Source organism: Rhinoraja longicauda, chromosome 1, assembly GCF_053455715.1.
Source record: "Rhinoraja longicauda isolate Sanriku21f chromosome 1, sRhiLon1.1, whole genome shotgun sequence".
Classification (NCBI taxonomy): Eukaryota; Metazoa; Chordata; class Chondrichthyes; order Rajiformes; family Arhynchobatidae; genus Rhinoraja; species Rhinoraja longicauda.
The window spans coordinates 64,170,574-64,192,175 of record NC_135953.1 but is presented as its reverse complement, the minus strand read 5'-3'; the positions used below and the strand labels follow the sequence as shown (position 1 = coordinate 64,192,175).

General features: G+C 42.2%; 1 protein-coding gene across 1 annotated transcript in view; it reads left to right on the top strand.

Moving 5' to 3' along the window:
- Window positions 1–21,602, top strand: part of gabrb1 (gamma-aminobutyric acid type A receptor subunit beta1) — a 239,246-nt gene that overhangs the window by 132,036 nt on the left and 85,608 nt on the right. The window contains exon 5 of the mRNA XM_078398989.1: window positions 3,655–3,875. Within this exon, the coding sequence (XP_078255115.1) occupies window positions 3,655–3,875 (221 nt within the window). The remainder of the gene's footprint in view (window positions 1–3,654; window positions 3,876–21,602) is intronic.

Below are 21,602 nucleotides of genomic sequence, written 5' to 3'. Positions count from 1 at the left end.
TTTCCAATGTTCTATAGATTCTGGATCAGTTCCTGTGGATTGAAGGGTAGCTAATGTTATCCCACTTTTCAAGAAAGGAGGGAGAGAAACCAGGGAATTATAGACCAGTTAGCCTGACATCAGGGGTGGGGAAGATGCTGGAGTTGATTATCAAAGATGTAATAACGGCATATTTGGATAGCAGTAACAGGATCGGTCCAAGTCAGCATGGATTTACAGTGGGAAAATCATGCTTGACATATCTTCTGGAATTTTTTGAGGATGTAACAAGTAAAATGGGCAATGGAGAGCCAGTGGATGTGGTGTACCTGGACTTTCAGAAAGCCTTTGATAAGGTCCCATGCAGGAGATTAGTGGGCAAAATTAGAGCACATGTTATTGGGGTAGGGTGCTGACATGGATAGAAAATTGGTTGGTTGACAGGAAACAAAGGGTCGGGATTCATGGGTCCCTTTCAGAATCCCTTTCAGAACTAGTGGGGTGCCGCAAGGCTCGGTGCTGGAACCGCAGCTATTTACGATATACATGAATGATTTAGATGAAGGAATTAAAAGTAACATTAGCAAATTAGCAGATGACACAAAGCTGTGTGGTAGTGTGAACTGTGAAGAGGATGCTATGAGGATGCAGCGTGACTTGGACAGGTTTGTTCAGTAGGCAGATGCATGGCAGATGCAGTATAATGTGGATAAATGTGAGGTTATCCACTTTGGAAGCAAGAACGGGAAGGCAGATTATTATCTGGATGGTGTCAGGTTAGGAAAAGGGGAAGTACATCCAGTCCTGGGTGTCTTTGTACATCAGTCACTGAAAGTAAGCATACAGGTAGAACATGCAGTGAAGAAAGCTAATAGCATGTTGACCTTCATAAAGAGAGGAGGTTCTTCTGCAGTTGTACAGAGCCCTGGTGAGACCACACCTAGAGTATTGTGGGTAGACATAAAATGATGGAGTAACTCAGTGGGTCAGGCAGCATCTCGGGATAGAAGGAATGGGTGACATTTCGGGTCGAGACCCTTCGGACTGATGTCAGGGGAGGGGGAGGGACATAGGATGTAGTTGGAGACAGGAAGACTAGTGGGAGAACTGGGAAGAGGAAGGGGGAGGGGATAGAGAGGGGAAGCAGGGACTACCTGAAGTTAAAGAAGTCAATGTTCATACCGCTGGGGTGTAAACTGCCCAAGCAAAATATGAGGTGCTATTCCTCCAATTTGCTCTGGGCCTCACTCTGACAATGGAGGAGGCCCTGGACAGAAAGTCAGATTGGGAATGGGAGGGGGAGTTGAAGTCCTGAACCACCGGGAGATCAGGTTGGTTGAGTCAGACTGAGCGGAGGTGTTCAGCGAAATGATCGCCGAGCCTGCGCTTGGTCTCGCCGATGTAAAGAAGTTAACATCTGGAATTGTGTGCAGTATTGTGCAGTTTTGTGTGCAGTATTTTGTGCAGTTTTAGTCTCCTAATTTGAGGAAGGACATTCTTGCTATTGAGGGAGTGCAGCATAGGTTCACAAGGTTAATTCCCAGGATGGAGCGACTGGGTTTGTATTCACTGGAATTTAGAAGGAGGAGATGGGATCATAGAAACATATACAATTATTAAGGGATTGAACACGCTAGATGCAGAAAACATGTTGCCGATGTTGGGGGAGTCCAGAAATAGGGGCCACAGTTTAAGATTAAGGGGTAGGCCATTTAGAACTGAGATGAGAAAAAAACTTTTTCACACAGAGAGTTGTGAATTTGTGGAATTCTTGCCTCAGAAGGCAGTGGGGGCCGATTCATTGGATGCATTCAAAAGAGAGTTAGATAGAGCTCTTATGGCTAGTGGAATCAAGGGGTATAGGGAGAAGGCAGGAACGGGGTACTGATTGTGGATGATCAGCCATGATCACATTGAATGTCGGTGCTGGCTCGAAGCGCCGAATGGCCTACTCCTGCACCTATTATCTATGTATCTATGTATCTAAATGGTCAAATGGCCTACACATTTATAGTTTCTATGTTTCAACATGAATTTCTGTTTCCTTATTCTTATCAATGACTGACTCTGCCCAGCACAGCTTGATAACCTCTTTGTTGACAAGACTATTTAATGAAAAATTCAGGCAAGGCTTCCTGTTTCACATTTCAGATGTGCAAGATCATCTGAAACTCTGAAATCTGTACCCTAATTTTCATTGAGTTCTGTTAATCCATCAACATGGGTGTGTAGAAAGGAACTGCCGATGATGGTTTATACCCAAGATAGACACAAAGTGCTGGAGTAACTCAGCGGGTCAGGCAGCATCTCCGGAGAAAATGAATGGGTGATGTTTTGGGTTGGGACCCTTCTTCGCCAGACTGAAGAACGGTCCCGACCCAAACCATCGCCCATCCCTTTTTCTCCAGAGATGCTGCCTGACCCGCTGAGTTACTCCAGCACTTTGTATCTATTCTTAGCAGATGCGAGGTAATACATTAGCTCATGAATAAATAAAACAATGTTAAAATAAACATCCTCATTGAATCACCTGGCCCACCCTATCTCTATAAAGTCAGCCAGGCCCCTGGGATCTCAACACACCTTCAACTGTAGCCTCTTCATTTCTCCAGAGTTTTATCTTATTTAGAATGGTAGCTGTGCTTTAAGCTATCAAAATGCTAAGCTCTGGAATTAATTTTCCAAACTTCACTGCCTCTCTCCTTCTTTAAGACTTCCTAAATTGGATTTCTTTGCTCAAACTTTTAGACAACTCCCCCGATATATATCTATGTGGCTTGAATTAACACTGAAATGAAGTACTGTGATGCATCTTGCTGGGTTAAAGTCACTATGCAAATACAAGTTGCTGCTCTTTTTATTGCTCTGGCATTAAGAAATAAGAAGGGAGCCATTGAGAATATATTATAAAGCTGAATAATGATAAGAGGGGAACGAAAGATAAATGTAGAAAATTTAAACAGAAAGGATAGAGGAAGTGACTTTAGTAAGGATATAGTAAGGATATAGTAAGTGACTTTAATTCCTCTTTTTCCCCCTTTGTCTTACTTCTGAAGGGATTTCACCATGAACACTCGTTGGCGTTTGATATCGTTACCAAGCAGCCTTCTCTCCATAGCTAGTGAGCTACTGAATCCATTGAACCTGGGTCTGCATTGACGAGCATCTCAGATGTCAAGCAAGGATCAATGCATGATTTTGCCCTCATTAGCCTTGAAACTTTATGAGGAGCTTCATCGGTGATGCATGAAATGACAACAAAGATAACAACTCCTCTGGGTCCAAAGAACAAATTATATCTCATTATGTTCCTTGACTAGATAACTTCTTACAGATCCCTAGGTACATTTGCTCCGCCATGCATTATGAATGAAACGAATATTCGAATACATACTACGTTTTAATTTAAAATGTGAAAAGGCGTTTTAGTAGAACAGGAGGTCTGTGAACAGCATGTTACATCCTAATTATAGAGAAGCAGTGAACGTTGCTGGAGTGACCCCTGGCTGCTCACTATACCACCTGGAGTAATATTAAATCGACCTTTATGGGTAGTTTTTTATTCTCCAAGTGCACACTGTAAATGTCAGGTCATGATGAGAGAGGTGAGAGACGAAAAAAACCCCCACGTCTTTAAGAGTTAAATAACAAAATGTCCTTTTTTTTTCTTCACAGGATTACACTCTGACAATGTATTTCCAGCAGTCATGGAGAGATAAGCGGCTATCTTATTCTGGAATACCTCTGAACCTCACCTTAGACAACAGGGTGGCTGATCAGCTTTGGGTTCCCGACACCTATTTCATTAATGACAAGAAATCATTTGTGCACGGCGTCACAGTGAAGAACCGCATGATTCGCCTGCACCCAGACGGCACAGTCCTCTACAGCTTGAGGTTTGTACGGACCATCCCTAACGCACATCACAAACAAGGGCTGAGGCACAACACTACGTATATTAATGCCAGGTTTTTAATAACTTTAGATTATCTTTCTACGTCTCCTGCATTGACAGATTCCGATTTTATGGGTCATTTCCCCTTCAAACACTGTTTGAAGGAGAACACAAATGCCCACTGGCAAGCTTGTGCTAAATCCGGTCATTAGCTGCCTTTGGAATCAGATCAGCAGGCAAGTCACAGTTAGCCCAGTCTCCAATCTCGGGAAAGCATTTATGTCCATTGACGGCACAGCTCTGATGGGTATGCGAGTCAAGGACGACCCATCCCCTGCCTCATTATATTCAATTTTAATACATTATTATAAAAGTACAGTACAAGAACTGACCCTTCCGCCCGCAATTGTTGCTACACATTTATAAACAACCCAATTCTTTTTCTTTTCCTTTCTTAAAACTGGGTGTCTATAATTTTGGCCAATTTGCATAATGACATGGGAAGTGTATGTAAGCGTGAAGTGCATATATATTTATACAAGCCATTAATGTAGATGTGTGCATCAGAGATGCATGAATCATGTGATGACCCTGTGGCAGATATTTTAGAGAGCGTGTGGGTATTTAGCTAGATCCTGAAATCTGAACAAATAAACAAAGTGCTGAAGGACAGAATCTGTGGAGTGAAATAGGCAGGTGTCCCAGTTTGAATCCTTTTTCACACTGTTGAGGAATATTTATCTACTTAAACTGGATTACAACAGCAATGATCAACAATATATCAGGAAAATGACCAAAATAACTGCTTTAATTTTAGAAACTAAATTCTCTCAATAAATGAAGAAAAGTCCCGACCCAAAACATTGTCTGCCCCTTTCCCTCCACAGATGCCGCCTGACCCATTGAGTTCCTCCAGCACTTTGTTTTGATTCAACTCTCCTTGTTTTACAGAATTGAGTTATTTCTGTTTGATGAGGCATCTATGATCCCACCTGATCTCGGCCGCAGGTTAAATATTCAATTGTTTTCAGCTGCTCTTCTGGCCTCCGTCAGGGAGGCCTAGAGTGGTGCTAAATTGTTTAGCAAGCTGAAATAAAGATATTGTTCACCTTTCTTCCTAGGTATAATGTGTATCTCGGCAATGGCATGGAAAGGTTGTTACATAGGATTCAAAATTATTGAGAGGATATGGCTTCTAAAATTAAGTCAATGTTATTTCTGAAGAAGCTTCCTTTTCATGATTTATCATTGAGCATTGCTTTCCAGCCCAGTTTCAGTAGATTGATTTTTCTCAGCATTTCCTGCTATACATAACTGTGCAAAAAGACTGAGTTACTCCAGCTGGGTTACTCCTGCATTTTGTGTCTACCTTTGATTTAAACCAGCATCTGCAGTTCTTTCTTACACACTGCGCAAAAAGATGTGGGTTTCAGGAAAATAACTCAGTCACATTTTAAAACTCTTTGAAAGCCTAAAAGCTTCAAATCTCAAAGGTTAATCTTAATAAACGAACCTGCAAGGCAGGCCTTTGTGAAGACTGGAGAGATCTTCATGACTAAGCTCCACTCTGAGATTAGTTGACGCAAGTAGGTTACATTAACATCTGAATTCAATTCAAGCTTTAGTCAAATTATGATGGTGAAGATATGGGGAGAAATTAATGACTAATACGATCTAGGGGTTTTCATTTCCAGACTTTTCCTTTTCAGGCTACAACAATTTTATTCACTGTGCAGAAAGAGGGAAAAGCAGATAAGGCTAATACACAAAAGGATACAAAGTACTGGAGTATCTCAGCGGGTCGAGCAGCATCTCTGGAGAACATGTATAGGTGACATTTCGGGTCGTGAACCCCTTTTCTTACCCCCCCATCCAAATCAATCTGAAGAAGGGTCTTGACCTGAAACATCCCCTATCCATGTTCTCCCAGAGATGCTGCCTGAACCGATGAGTTCCTCCAGCACTTTGTCCTTTCTTGAATTTTAATCTTTCCACATGGAATGCGTGCAAGGTGATTTATGGCCCGTGAAGATGGGGAATCCATTGATCACCTGCTTGCCTTGAATGGGAAGTCCTTGGTTCAGGCAATTTAATAATAGGAAGTGGGAAAGAGCTCGGAAACCTTCCCTCACGATCATAATTATTTTAATAAACTGCCTGCCCTGTTTCTTCCGATTAGCTCATCTATATTATCAGACATTCTGGTTTAAAAAAGGTTAGATATTATTTGAGAAACCGAATTCAATCATCACAAACTGATTTAAGACATTTTGATGCTGCAGTTTTCGTGCATATCAACTCCCAATTATCCATTGCTATAAGTCTTTGGAGACTTTACGGAATTTATTGTCCAGTAATTAAAAAATAATTAAAACAATTTTAATTAATTAATCATTGACCTGTAATGTTGAATCCCATAGCAAAAAAACCCTTATCAATAAGGTGATTCCTTTAGAAAAACAGCAACATTTTTTGGGGGGAAAGAATCATTTTATTTAAGGATCAATCAGGAGCACTCATTCATTTCAAAGCAATAAATATGCACCATTTCCAAACTTGTGAATGTGTACAATGTCAAGCCCCAATAACAATAATTCTCCTTGTCAGAATGACTAGTTACAGCTTCAAAGCAGCTGTGTTCTTCAGGAGGAAAGGCAATAATAATTTCATTTATTGCTGCCCGGAATAACTATTTTCCTACTGTTAGAACGTATTGGTGGAGAGCTGCCAATATTACAACATGACCAAATTATAACACCAGTTAATGAGGGCCTTCACTTCTTCCAATGACTGTTGGCTCTTCCCTTCCCTCATATTGCATTCTAATTGCGCAGTGATGCCGCGGGTATAGCTACTGTCTCACAGCGCCAGAGACCTGCATTCGATCCTGACCTCGGGCGTTCTCCGTGTGAGCGCCGGGGTTTTCGCAAAGTGCTCTGGTTTCCTCCCACATCAGAAAGACATGCAGGTTAGTAGGTTAAGTGGCCTCTACAAAATTGCACCTAGTGTATAGGGAGTGTATGGGAAAGTGGAATAATATTGAACTAATTTGAACCTGTGATTGATGGTCAGCATGGACTCGGTGGGCCGAAAGGACTTTATCTCCAAACTAAAAAATTGCAGTTTTTGTTTCAATTCCGGATGGATCTCCTTGGTGATGTGGTTGATTTATCTCTATGGAATTCACTGAAGTAAATAACAAGATTATTCAAATTTCTTTTGGAAAACAGCACCAAATCTCCAGAAGATATCTCCTTAATTTTGACTCATTTGCATAAATATAGTGAAAGTGCAATTATCAGTTGATATTTTAGTCTTAAATTGTGCTTACAAGTATTTCAGTTCCTGGTCTTCTGACCAATTCCTTGTTCTTGAGCAAATGTGGTGTGCATGCAGCAACATTAGATGATCATTAATACCCCAGCTGTATATCTTAAAATACAAAATGGGATTTCAAGTCAAACAACTAATTAAGTGTATGGCCCTTAGAAAATGATAAAGCCAATAGATTGTGCAGATGACTTATTTGGCTAAACATTGCAGTGGCTATTTGTTTACCATGACAAGGTATCTTTCTTTGACTCATTTATACCTATTTATCATACTGACAATTTGCACACATGCCTTCCCCACTCCAAAACAAACTTACCTGTTTCTGACAGTCATTTAAATTTCACCAATGGAAATTCATCAATAGTTCACCATTGACTATCCCGAAGTGATGATCCATTCCTTTTTGCTTCATGAGATCCATTCCTTTTTGCTTCATGAGATCCATTCCTTTTTGCTTCATGAGATCCATTCCTTTTTGCTTCATATTCTGACAGGTATCCTTTTATAGTAGGCATTTTTACTGCTTGTTCTACAAATGGGTGGATGGCTGCACCAGTGCAATCAGTTCAGTGCAATCAGTTCTCTACCTGACTCACATCAGAAGTAAATTTTGCAAGGCCTTGAGTGACAATCAGGTGAGGACTTGCAAGCAGTTAGCGAATATACAGGTAATCAAGGATAAACTGCCTACAATGTTCTCATATGCACCATATCCATTGTAGGGATTTCCATAATTGATATGATACGATAGAACTTTATTTATCTCATGAGGGAAATTGATCTGCCAACAGTCATAAAATACAAAATACATGAAACATGAAATTAAAGTGACGAGTGGAAAGGATTGGGGATGTGCGAAGATTGGGGAGGGGAGAGGGGGGAGGGAAGTCAGTCTACCCCACAACAGAAGGGGGAGGAGTGATACAGTTTGATATCCACAGGGAAGAAGGATCTCCTGTGGGGTTCTGTTCTGCATCTTGGTGGAACCAGTTTGTTGCTGAAGGTACTCCTCAGGTTGACCAGTGTGTCATGGAGGGGGTGAGCTGTATTGTCCAGGATGCTCTGCAGTTTGAGGATTATCCACCCCTCCAAGACCACCTCCCATGAATCCAACTCCAAACCCCCAGGATGGAGCCAGCCTTCCTGACGAGATTGTTAATCCCGTACAATCAGGTGAGGCCTTGAAAGCAGTTCGAGCATATGCATTGCACCTGGATTTGAGAAAGAGATGAAAGTTGAACATTGTTCATCTAATCCTGTTTGAATATATTTTTGTATTGTCCATTGCCATGACCTACATGAATAGCCTGACTCCAATGTATTACGTCATGGGCGATCAGTAATTATACACTAACTCTCTATTTGCAATCATGTGTCCGTCAAGCTTTTAACCAAAAGCAAACTAGTTTTTTCCTTGATTGTTATTTTGAAACAAATGGGTTTTAAAATATCAACATTACTCTTTTCATTCAATGCTGGTGGCATCCTTTGGTAGTGCCAAAGGCAGAAGCCTTTCTGCAACATTATCCATGTAAACAACAGAATCATGTTTGAGTATACTTGAAATGAAGAAGTCAAACACAATGTAGATCATAAACAGAAATTGGATATATTGCCTTTACCTCCAGATTCCATTTAAATTTAAATAAGAGTACACTTCAATGCAAGTATTAAACTAAACTCAGTTAAATTAAATTAAATGACAGTGAAGTTACTAATCAGCATCTCCCTCAACATCAGTCTGAAGAAGGGTCTCGACCCGAAACGTCACCCATTCCTTCTCTCCTGAGATGCTGCCTGACCTGCTGAGTTACTCCAGCATTTTGTGAATAAATCTAAAAAAAAAGCCAAAATAAACAGCGGGAAATCTTAACTAGCGGGGAATTTAACAGCGGCCGCTCCGGCACCAGTGACAGCTCCGGCACCAAAAAAAATAGCACTGCAACACTGGTTATTATCACCATCCGATGGAACTTCATTGCTATTTCATTTCAAATGATTTTAATCGTATATTTAACAGATCTGACGTTAACCAGATTGGGCCAGATTTAATGCATAATCAGTACTATAAAGACTTCAAAAACAGAAAGTTTAAATGAATTTGTAATTGGGTACATTATATCACATTAGTTGGATGTGAGCATCCCAATGAGCAGTTATTGTGCATTATATCTATCCATTATCGATTGTGATTTAAAATTATATTTGCAGGAAACAATGTAGAGATTGGAATTTTGAGAAAATTCAAACCCATTAATTTGATAACTCACTTCATTCCTAAATGGGACAGGTTACTCTGTTCAAAATCCTGCTTCATACAGTGATCCATCTTGTGATGTACCATGACATCTCTCATTCAGGTATATCTCGATGTTGTGGTGTATTCAAGAATGCACTAGATGTTCATAGCAGTGGCTAGTGGGGTGCCGCAAAGCTCGGTGCTGGGACCCCAGTTATTTACAATATATATTACGATTTAAATGTAACATCTCCAAGTATGCAGATGACACAAAGCTGTGTGGCAGTGTGAGCTGCGAGGAAAATGCTATGAGGCTGCAGGGTGACTTGGACAGGTTGGGTGAGTGGGCAGAAGCATGGCAGATGCAGTATAATGTGGATAAATGTGAGGTTATCCATTTTGGTGGCAAGACAGGGAGACAGATTATTATGTGAATGGTGTCAGACTAGGAAAAGGGGAGGTGAACTAGACCTGGGTGTCCTTGTACATCAGTCACTGAAAGTAAACATACAGGTTCAGCAGGCAGTGAAGAAAGCTAATGGCAAGTTGGCCTTGATTGCGAGAGGATTTGAGTTTACGAGCAAGGAGGCCCTACTGCAGTTGCATAGGGCCCTGGTGAGACAGCATTGTATATTCTGGAATTTAGACGGATGAGAGGGAATCTTATAGAAACATATACAATTCTTAAAGGATTGGACAGACCAGATGCAGGAAAAATGTTCCCGATGTTGGGGGAGTCCAGAACCAGGGGTCACAGTTAAAGAATAAGGGGTAGGCCATTAGAACTGAGATGAGGAAAAACCTCTGCACCCAGCGAGTTATGGATCTGTGGAATTCTCTGCCACAGAAGGCAGTGGCGGCCAATTCACTGGAAGTTTTCAAGAGAGAGTTAGATTTAGCTCTTATGGTTAAAGGAATCAAAGGATATGGGGAAAAAGCAGGAACAGGGTACTGAGTTTGGATGATCAGCCATGATCATATTGAATGGCGGTGCTGGCTCGAAGGGCCAAATGGACTACTTCTGCATCTATGTTTCAATGCATGCATTAATTTTGATTATGGGCATGGTGCCGCAATGATCGCCAGACTATGAGACCATGAGAACTGGGAGTAGAAATTGATCAAGGTACTCCACCTTAAGGCCTACAGAGGGAACCTTGTACGTTTTCATGTGTAGGAATGAACTGCAGATGCTGGTTTGAACCGAAGATAGACGCAAAATGCTGGAGTAACCAGATTTTTGTGACTATCTTGTATGTTTCCATTCTTGAAATGATTCTATCTAAGATTAAGGTCAGTGTCAGGGCTGCAGCTGGGGTAAAGGGGAGTGGTCCGATGACAATTCACTGAGATTCATGGCAAGGGCTTATGGGAGGCAAGGACCAGAGTTTAGGAAGGGGTTCTGCAAATAATTTCAGAGGTTGGGAATCGTGAGAGCTCTGTAAGGAATATTGGGAACAACGACAGGGAGAGATGTCTAAAACATGAGAAGGCACGAGTATTTGAGTGTTCGTTACGCAAATGACAAATGGGGTCGGTGTACAAGGTATCTATTTTTAGCCTTGGGCAAATTGTGGGGGGTTGGTGCATGTGTGGGTGTCGTGGAGGATTTTGGCTGGATTCAATGTTCTGGGGCTGTAGGTGACAACCGATGCGGAAATAATTTCAGGAGCACAAGGGTAAACCACAACCAACAGTGCCCAATCCAAATAAAGAGCTGATCATTTAGGTCTGAGATGAGGATACATTTCTTCACCGAGGATGGGGAATCTTTGAAATTCTCTATCCTGGAGGTGACGATTCAGCTTCAGAGCCCAATTGATTCCTGTATATCAAGGAAATCTAGGATAGTGGAGGAAAAAGTTGTTGAGATGGATGACTGACCATGATCTCCTTGAATGGCAGAGTTGAATGAAGGGTAATGGGCCTTTAAGGCCAAGATAAGACTGCACTCTTAAGAACTTTGAAACGTTGTGGGCGCCAGCGGCGTGGCGACACTTTGTGTATTGTCTCAGTGAACTCAACTATTGCACCACAGTCATTACACTTTTCAACACAATGATTGCGTGGATCTATAGTACGATTTTACTGGATTGTATGCAAAACAAAGAATCTCACTACATAGGTGCATGTGCCAATAACATTTCATTATCATCAACATCATCAGCCAGTTCGAGGGGCTGAATGGCTCATTTGTTCTTATGATTCAGGCCAGGAATGATGATAGTTATAATCCATTCCAGAAAAAGTTAGTTTTCAGACACAGAGCACAGTGCTTCTTAAACTGGTGAATGGTTCACCTAAGGGTGAATGAAATTATTTTGGGGTGAATTAAACTAGAGGGGTTCTCTAGTTAAAAGATAAGAGACTTTAGTCGAGGGTAAATGAAATTTTGTGATAAAGACTCAAGGGTGAATGACACTGAAATAGTTTAAGAAGCACTGACATTGCGTACAAAAGAATGGTGCTACAGGGTACGTCTACATTTCTAAAGAAACAGGTTTTTAGTATTTTGTTTTACTGTAAACTCCAATAGACATTGAAGAATAAATAAGCAGCAGTGAAATGCTCTGTGTACTCTTAACTTTGTACTTTCAAAGAGGAAGGGCATTTTAAACACCACCGTGGTTTAAAGCCATACAGAGTGAACCAGCCTGGACTCGGTGGGCTGAAGGGCCTGTTTCCATGCTGTATCTCTAAACTAAACTAAACTCAAGCTAGATTGGAAAGACATTTTCAGCATTGACATTTCAAATCACAGCTTAGTGTTGGAAGGATATGATGATTACATTGGCATTACAGGATACATTCTCACACTTGCATCAGACCAGATGTCAATCTGAAATAAAAACAGAAACTGTTGGAAACGCTTTGCACGTCAAGAAGCATCGGTGGGAAAAGAAACGGAATTAACTCCTCAGGTCAAGGGCACCCTTCAGATGTGTTTCCAGTCTGTGCAGTGTTTTAATTTTCAATTTCAAATTAGTCTGTTGCATGCCCGGAACAGACCAACATATCCTAAGACATCAACTTGATAATGAATTAGATGGGGAGGAGCAAATCAGCATGATTGTTAGCAGGCCATATCGATCTTGGCAGTCCAGACCAAAACCTAAACCAGATGGTGCCACTGTGTGTGGATAACAAAGTCACACTAAACCAAGCTACAGACTGTGGGCAATGTCTGCTACTCACTCGACAAGAAATGTAGACATAAGGCAAGGAATGCATCATGGCTTATGTAACCAAGATGACTCATTGATTGCCATAAGTACAGAAGAAGATCCTGGCAGAAGAGTTCAAGAGTTTATAAGGGTGCAATGCAAAATTGCAATGAAGATATCATTGTAATGAGAAGTTGTGTGTTTTAGTTTGAAGGTTGAAGTTAGTAGCCGACAACCAGTGAAGGGAATAAGAGCATCTTTGGAGGGAATAAACATGTGACATTTCAGGTTGGGACCTAACATCCAACCGGTGAATGCTTGAAAAGTTTACCACGCAAAGATATGGTAAAGCTATTGTGCATCTTTGAAATTGGAACATGGGAGCCTTGGTTTGTAGCTTGAAAGCAATGGCCTACAGCCAGTAAGGAAAAGGGAGAGGCATCCCAGTGTGGTAGAGCATGAAAATGCAGCAGAGGTGATGTTGGTATGATACGTGAAGTTCACCATGTTCATTACAATACTGGGGACAAGTTGAGTTTGGCATATGAAACATCAAGTAATGTGTGGGTGCAATGATAAGCCAAGAGACTGATGATGCATAAGGAAACCATTCTTTTTACTTCTCCTTTTTTCAGAAGGAATACAATTATGCACAAATCTGGAAGGAAGCTTTTAGGAGTAAGAAATGGCATCCATTTATATTAGGTAGTCGCTTTACACTTGTAGCTATTAAATTTGATGTGATATCCCAAATCAGTAATACCCATTGTGGCACCATCAAAAATGCAATGGTAAACTGCAATTATAATGTATTATAATAAAGCAATGAAACAATTGAGCAGAGGAATTACAAACAGGAGACAATTATGGCTGCTCTATCATGCTACTGCATGAGAACTCTTATATTGCAAGTAAAAATGTGTCAGTTATGGAGAGAAGGCAGGAGAATGGCATTGAACAAGATAGTTCAGCCATGATTGAATGGCGGAGTAGACTTGATGGGCCGAATGGCCAAATTCTGCTCCTATAACTTATGAACTTATGGAAATGGGATCTACTCAATAAAGACTGTCAATGAGAACTTTCCAGTGACTGCATCTGAAATGGTAGCCAAGACCCAGAAAGACTCAGCGTTGAAAAGGATCTATTATCAGACAATGAAATGATGGTTGAGTTTGGCCTGTGTATTGTGGGGATAGAAAAAGAATCAAGGGATATGGGGTTAGGGTAAGTGAGTGGTGCTGTAAGATTAATTGTGATGTTATTGAATGGTAGACACAATTGGCCATCCCTAACTCCCTGGAGATGAATTTTGCTTCTTGAATCTCAGTATTTTCTTGGGAACGTTCGCCCACATTGATGTTAAGTAGGAATTTGTGGATTGGACACAGCAAATATATATTTCCATATCGGAATGGTGTGTGACTTGGGGGGTGGGGGAGGGGGGAGGAGGAGAGGGGGACCTGAAGGCCTCCAGATCTGTTGCCCATGTTATTGGTGGTAGAGGTGGTGGATTTGGGGTTTGCTTACTAAGTATCTCAGGTGAGTAATTGCAGTGCATTTCATAGATAGTACACACCGCAGCCACTGAGGCAGTAGTGGAGGGAACTAATATTTAAGGTGGTGTATGATGTCAAGCTTGTTGGGAGTTGTTGACAATGTGTTCATCTAGTCAGTTGGAAAGTTTTCCATCAGATTCTCGACTAGCGGCTTGTAGATGGTGGAAAGGCAGGGTGTCAGGAGAAGGTGGGTCGTTTATTCCAAAGCACTAGCCTCTGACTGCCTCTTATAGCAGTACATTTCAGGCAGTACAATGGTGCTGTGGTAGAGGTGCTGCTTTACAGCGCCAGAGACCTGGGTTTGATCCTAACAACAGGTGCTGTCTGTACAAAGTTTGTATATTCTCCCAGTGACCGTATGAGTTTCCCCCCGCACTCCAAAGACATACAGGTTTGTAGGTTAATTGGATTCTGTAAATTGTTCCTATTGCATAGGATAGTGGTAGTGTGCAGAGCGTGGTCGTTGGGTGGCATGTACCCGGTGGGCTGAGGGGCCTGTTTCCACGCTGTATCTGGAAAGTCTCAAGTCTATTTATATGGCTGGTCCACTTCAGTTTCTCGTCAGTGGTGGACCTCAGGAAATTGACGGTGTGGACTCAGCATTGGTAATGCCATTGAATGTCAAGGGTAGGTAGTTTGTGAAATGATATAGTATGAAATATATATTTGTTTCTTATCATCTGGCTTCAAATGGAGCAGTCATAGATACATCAATCAGAATAGTGAAGGAAGCTCAAAAGAAATAAGTTTTGAAATAGGAAACATGAATCATTGCTTGGCCAATTACTTGCTGAAGAGAAAAACGGCTCTGCACATTTCCATGCGATGTAACCAGTGCAACTAAGGGCCTGTCCCACTAAAGGGCCTGTCCCACTTTAGGCGATTTTTTTGGCAACTGCCGGCGACTGTCAAAGTCGTAGCAGATCGCCAAACTTTTCTTTTACTCGACGACAATGACCACGACAAGCTGAGTCAGGTCGAGTTTACAGCGTCTTCTGAAACATCACGAAAATTGAACTATAACACCTTGTATGGGTTACTTTAAAAAACAAGCTTCACTGTAACAAGGAATAAACCGGATTTACTTCCAGTTTATTAATAGCTGTATAAAAAAAAAATTTTTTTAAAGTGGTTCAGTGGAATTTTTGTGAAAAGTGTGTGGGCATTCTTTGAAAATGTAAGTGAGATGCATATCTGGTTTCTGGGTTGAATATCTGGGTTTGGAGTCCACTTTAAATGTAATGGCTGAGGCCAAAAACATCACGAAAATTCCCACGCTTACCTGACCGTCAAATTGTCGCCTCCAATCTACCTGTCAAATGTCCTGACGGTAGATAAATTGGTTAAACACAAGCATTTTATGGTATTTTGAAATGACTTTACTTATTTTAATATTATGTACTTCTAAATGCATCTTAAGAGAACCTATCAAACCTGGGGACAGCAGGCGACAGCGCCCACAATAAGCTACGATACCTGGCGACAAGCCAGCTGTCGCCGAGAAATGTCAAACCGTTTGATTTCTCGGCGATGCGCCGAGATCCACTACGATCCACTACGCTCTTTGGAAGACTCCTCACGATCATGCCCGCGACACCCCGGCGAATTGTTGGCGACAGCCTAGTCGCCGGCAGTCGCCTTAAAATCGCCTAAGTGGGACAGGCCTTAATCAAGAACAATTCATTAGCCTTTAACAATCAAATTTGGATTATAGATTTGAGCAGAAGCTATTGGGTCAAAAACATCACTTTGGCAGCTATCAGCCCAGCGGTATGAATATTGATTTCCCTAATTTCAAGTAACCCTTGCATTCCCTCTCTCCATCCCCCCCTCACTCTAGTCATCTTGCTTGTTTCACTATGTGTATCCCCTCATTATCACCACGTCCACAGCCCACAATGGGCCATTGTGGGCTCTACCTTTCCTGAGTCATCGTTGCTGGCTCTGATTTGTTCTGTTCCTATTCATACCTCTAGTTTCCCTCTCAGTCTGAGGAAGGGTCTCGACCAAAAACATCACCTACTCCTTTTCTCCAGAGATGCGGCCTGACCCGTTGAGTTACTCCAGCATCTTGTGTCTATCTTGGCTTTGGCATTATAGAGTCATAGAATCATAGAATAATTCAGTGTGGAAACAGGCGCCTCAGCCCCACTTACCCGCACTGGCCAACATGTCCCAGCTACACTAGTCACAACTGCCCGCGTTTGGTCCATATCCCTCCAAACCTGTCCTATCCATGTACCTGTCTAACTTCTTCTGAAATGTTGGGATAGTCCCTGCCTCAACTCTCATCTACCTCCTCTGGCAGCTTGTTCCATACACCCACCACCTTCTGTATCAAAAAGTTACCCCTCAGATTCCTATTAAATCTTTTCCCCTTCACCTTGAACCTATCTATGTCCTCTGTTCCTCGATTCACCAATTCTGGGCAAGAGACTCTGTGCATCTACCTGATCTATTCCTCTCATGATTTTATACACCTCAAAAAGATCACCCCTCATCCTCCTATGATCCCAGCCTTCTCAACCTCTGCCTATAGCTCAGACCCCCTAGCCCTGGCAACATCCTTGTAAATCTTCTCCGTACCCTTTCCAGCTTGACAACATCTTTCCTATAACATGGTGCCCAGGACTGAACACAATATTCTAAATGCGGCTTCACCAACGTCTTATACAATTGACCTTGCAATTTCTTGCAACATGACCTTGCAATTTCTATACTCAATATTCTGACTGATAAAGACCTATGGGCCAAACGCCTTTTTGACCATCCTATCTACCTATTAATCAGAAGGATCATAGTTTTGTTATTATTGATCCTTTTGAGGGTCGACCTCATGCAACTGGAGGTAGTAGATGTTTGTGGAATCAAAATGAACACAAAACGCCTCTTTTTTTTGTAGACTGAACTGAACATTTTTTAAGTCAAGAAATGTGAAGGGTTTGTGTAGATATGACAAAGAAACAAAGCCTTCTTTGACTTCGAATACAGAATAAAACTGTCCAAAATTTGATTCAACATCAAAACCCATAAAATATCAAGAACGCTCCAAAGACAGTTACGTAACTAGATTTATGGAACAGAAATTTCGACCCATGAAAGTACATGCCAGCCATAAATGCACACAGGGAACTGCAAATGTTGGAATCTTGCATAAAACACAAAATGCTGTAGTAACTCAGTGGGTCAGGCAGCGTTTCTGGAGGACATCGATAGGGCACGTTTTGGGTCAGGAACCTTCTTAGTCTGAAAAAGGGCCCCTTGAGTTATTCCAGCATTTTGTGTTCCAATATAAATAGCTAGCCTGAATAGAGAACACCATAGATCACCAGACAGAGCTGGAAGCTGCTGCCAACAGGCCCAGTTCATCCTTTTTCTTCAGCTGCACGGATCTGTCTGTTTAGGAAAAGGATGGTATATGGAATCCAATTATTTGAAAATTTACAAAACACTGATTCCACCACAATGGACCATTGTAGGATGTTTCCTTCATTAAAGATACTGTATGATTGCAAAATGGTGCCATTGTCAGATTCTTGGAGGTTATGGCAAATACCATCAAATGGAAGCGCACCTGATAAAATAGCTTCAAGATCCAGCAATAGTGATTGATTATCAACTAATAATCAGATCCCACATACATGCTTCTGCAGCAGCGTTATATTTCAAGTTGATGGATGATAAAGTGCTGCAACATGCAGGATAACAGATGGCCTACAGGTCATGGCAGTGGTTCAGTTCAGTAATGACTACATAAACCAGGTGAGCCAAGGCTGAACAGTTTATAAATGTCAGGAGAAATAAGATTGAACTGTGGTTCAATTAAATTGACTCCACCAGCAGTCATTTCCTTATTTTTAGAACAAAATGGATTTGTTTTAAGGATTAAGGAACAAGGTATATACAGTATATATGTTACTGAATAAATAAACAAAAAAAACACATATATATATATATATATATATATATATATATATATATATATTAAGGAGCTTGCAGACATTTTCTGAACATGTGTTTTTTTGTTTATTTATTCTGTGCACTGATCTTTCAGATAATGCTGAACCCGTGGGTGGCATGGTGGCGCAATGCGCCGCACGGTGGCGCAGCGGTAGAGTTGCTGCCTTACAGTGCTTGCAGCGCCGGAGACCCGGGTTTGGTCCTACAGACGGGTGCTGTCTGGATGGAGTTTGTACGTTCTCCCCGTGACCACGTGGGTTTTCTCCGAGATCTTCGGTTTCCTTCCACACTCCAAAGACGTACTGGTTTGTAGGTTAATTGGATTGGTATAAGTGTAAATTGTCCTTAGTATGTGTAGGATAGTGTTAATGTGCGGGAATCGCTGGTTGGTGCGGATTTAGAGGGCCAAAGGGCCTGTTGTCACACTGTATCTCTGAACTAAACTAAACTTTGCAAATGTATTATTATATCCCATAAAGACAAGCAGGGGATTCCAGGATATTGCCCATTAGTATTGATATATTTGTGGGAGATACGATTGTAGGGAGCCTGGGGTTGATCAAAAGGGTTGGCCCAGTGGCACAGCTGGTAGAGCTGCTGCCTCACAACGCCAGAGAACCGGGTTCAATCCTGAACCAGGTGCTGTCAGTGTGGAGTTTGCAGGTTCCCTCTGAGACCACATGGGTTTCCTTCAGGTGCTCTGGTTTCCTCCCACATCTCAAAGACGTATCATATATCATATCATATATATACAGCCGGAAACAGGCCTTTTCTGCCCACCAAGTCCGCGCCGCCCAGCGATCCCCGCACATTAACACTATCCTACACCCACTAGGGACAATTTTTACATTTGCCCAGCCAATTAACCTACATACCTGTACGTCTTTGGAGTGTGGGAGGAAACCGAAGATCTCGGAGAAAACCCACGCAGGTCACGGGGAGAACGTACAAACTCCTTACAGTGCAGCACCCGTAGTCAGGATCGAACCTGAGTCTCCGGCGCTGCATTTGCTGTAAAGCAGCAACTCTACCGCTGCGCTACCGTGCATGTGGGTTTGTAGGTTAATTGGCCTCTTGTAAAATTGCCCCCGGTGTGCAGGGAGTGGATGCAAAAGTGGGATATCAGAACTACTGAGAATGGGTCAACCTGGACTCAGTGGGCTGTAAGGCCTGTTCCCATGCTGTATTTCTAAACTTAACAAAAAAAACTGTACAGACTATAACAGCACAGAAGAAGGCCATTGTCATATCATGCCGGCACTAGGGCAACATCGCGTCTGCTGAATGAAATCAGTGGGTCAAGTGGCATCTGCAGACGGAAGGAATAGTCGATGTTTTGGGTCGAAATCCTGCATCAGGGCTGGGAGCAGAGAGGGAGGATAGCCAGTGTAAAGAGGAGTGGTGAGACAGAAGAGAAAGGTGATCGTTGGACCAGGGAGGGCTGAAGGACGCTGGCATACGGAGCCAGGTAAGTGAGGGGAAGGTGTGGAGTTGGGCGGCAGAGGTAGGTAGATGGTGGATGGAGGCAATCAGACGAGAAAACAAAAGGGAAGGCAGATGGATCCAGGTGAGGAGAGGGAAGGGTGAAGATACCTGTTGGAAGGTGATAAGTAGGAACATGAAGCCAGCCAGTGGTGGAATGTGATAAGTAAGGAAAGTGATCATGTGGGAGAGATGAATAGCAGAAGCAGATGCGGGAGCAGGGGAAAGAGTGCAAATGAAATGTGTGTGAAATAAGTGGGTGGAAAGAGGAGGGAGATGGGGATGAAAATGAGTGATTGCTTCCAGGGGGCGGAGTCTGGGAAAGGAGACAAAAAATGTGAGAATCAGAGATGGGAAGGAGAGAGAAAGTTGGGCGAAAGGTGGGGGGAAGAGGTTGGGGGGGAGGGGATCAGACAGAAGGTACGAATTACCTGAACTTGGAGAATTCAGTGTTCACGCTATTGGGTTGTAGATTATCTCAGACAGAATATGAGGTTTTGTTCCATCAGTTTGCATTTGGCTGTGAAGAAAGCCATGGACTGACAGGTTGGTGTGGGAAGGGGAGGGGAGTTGAAATGGCATGCAACTAGGAGCTCAGAATTATGGACAGAGTGTAGACGCTCTGCAAATTGGTCATCTAGTCTAAGTCCCTGGATGGTGGCAAGGGAGAAGAGACCTTTATTATCAACTATTGTCCCTTTTCTGCTGACATAATCAAATACATTTAAACCCTTTGTACTTCAATCAATTTAGACAATAGAATAACCCAAATACGTTTTTAATAGATTTTTGTGCCTTTCCATTCAGATGACTGCGCCCTCCCTTAAAAAAGTAACCTTTTACTTACACACAGACAGTGGAACAATCTGAAACATTTCTACAACCAATGCATTACCATTGTTCAATTGAACACACTCATCTGGTACATAATTGCTTGTAAATTCACCAGAAATGTCTTACTAAAATAATCCGAGGCAAACATATAATGAACTGCAATCTCCAACCCACATCAGTGCATCCTCTATTGTCAAGTCAAGTCAAGTCAATTTTATTTGTATAGCACATTTAAAAACAACCCACGTTGACCAAAGTGCTGTACATCTGATTAGGTACTAAGGAAAAAATGAAACATACAGTAGCACACAAACATAACAGCACATACAAAACAGTTCACAGCGCCTCCTCAATGAGCCTCAAACGCTAGGGAGTAGAAATAGGTTTTGAGCTTGGACTTAAAGGAGTCGATGGAGGGGGCAGTTCTGATGGGGAGAGGGATGCTGTTCCACAGTCTAGGAGCTGCAACCACAAAAGCGCGGTCACCCCTGAGCTTAAGCCTAGACCGCGGGATAGTGAGTAGCCCCAAGTCGGCCGACCTGAGGGACCTGGAGTTAGAGAGGTGGGTTAGAAGATTTTTGATGTAGGGGGGGGGATGTCCATTTAGGGCTTTATATGTGAATAGGAGGAGCTTGAAGTTGATTCTGTACCGTACAGGGAGCCATGGAGAGAGGCCAGAATCGGCGTGATGTGGTCCCTTTTATGGGTACCCGTCAGGAGTCTCGCTGCGGCGTTTTGGACCAGTTGCAGGCGGGACAGGGATGATTGGCTGTGGCACAGGCTGTACAAAGTAACTGGTGTGGTCACAAGCAGTTAGTTGGGATCATTACCAGTTATTGGCATGATGGAAAGCAGTCTTATTATACATTCTGCTCGGCCACTTGCAAAACTTGGAACGTGCATGCTCCTTGATTCCATGAAAATTGCAGTCAGAGTCTTAAAGCACATTGCGCAGAATGTTATCAGCTAATTTAAAAACCTACCTGAAGAATGAATTGTTCAATGATCCACTGGGTTTTGCTTTTGTGGGTCACCAAGGATTGAATGATGAACAAAGCCAAAGTGAAGTAGAAACTGGTAAGATAGGTGTTCCCATCAATTCATACTGAGACAAACATCAACCAGTGCTGCAAGCTCATCAACTCAGTGATAGAGGC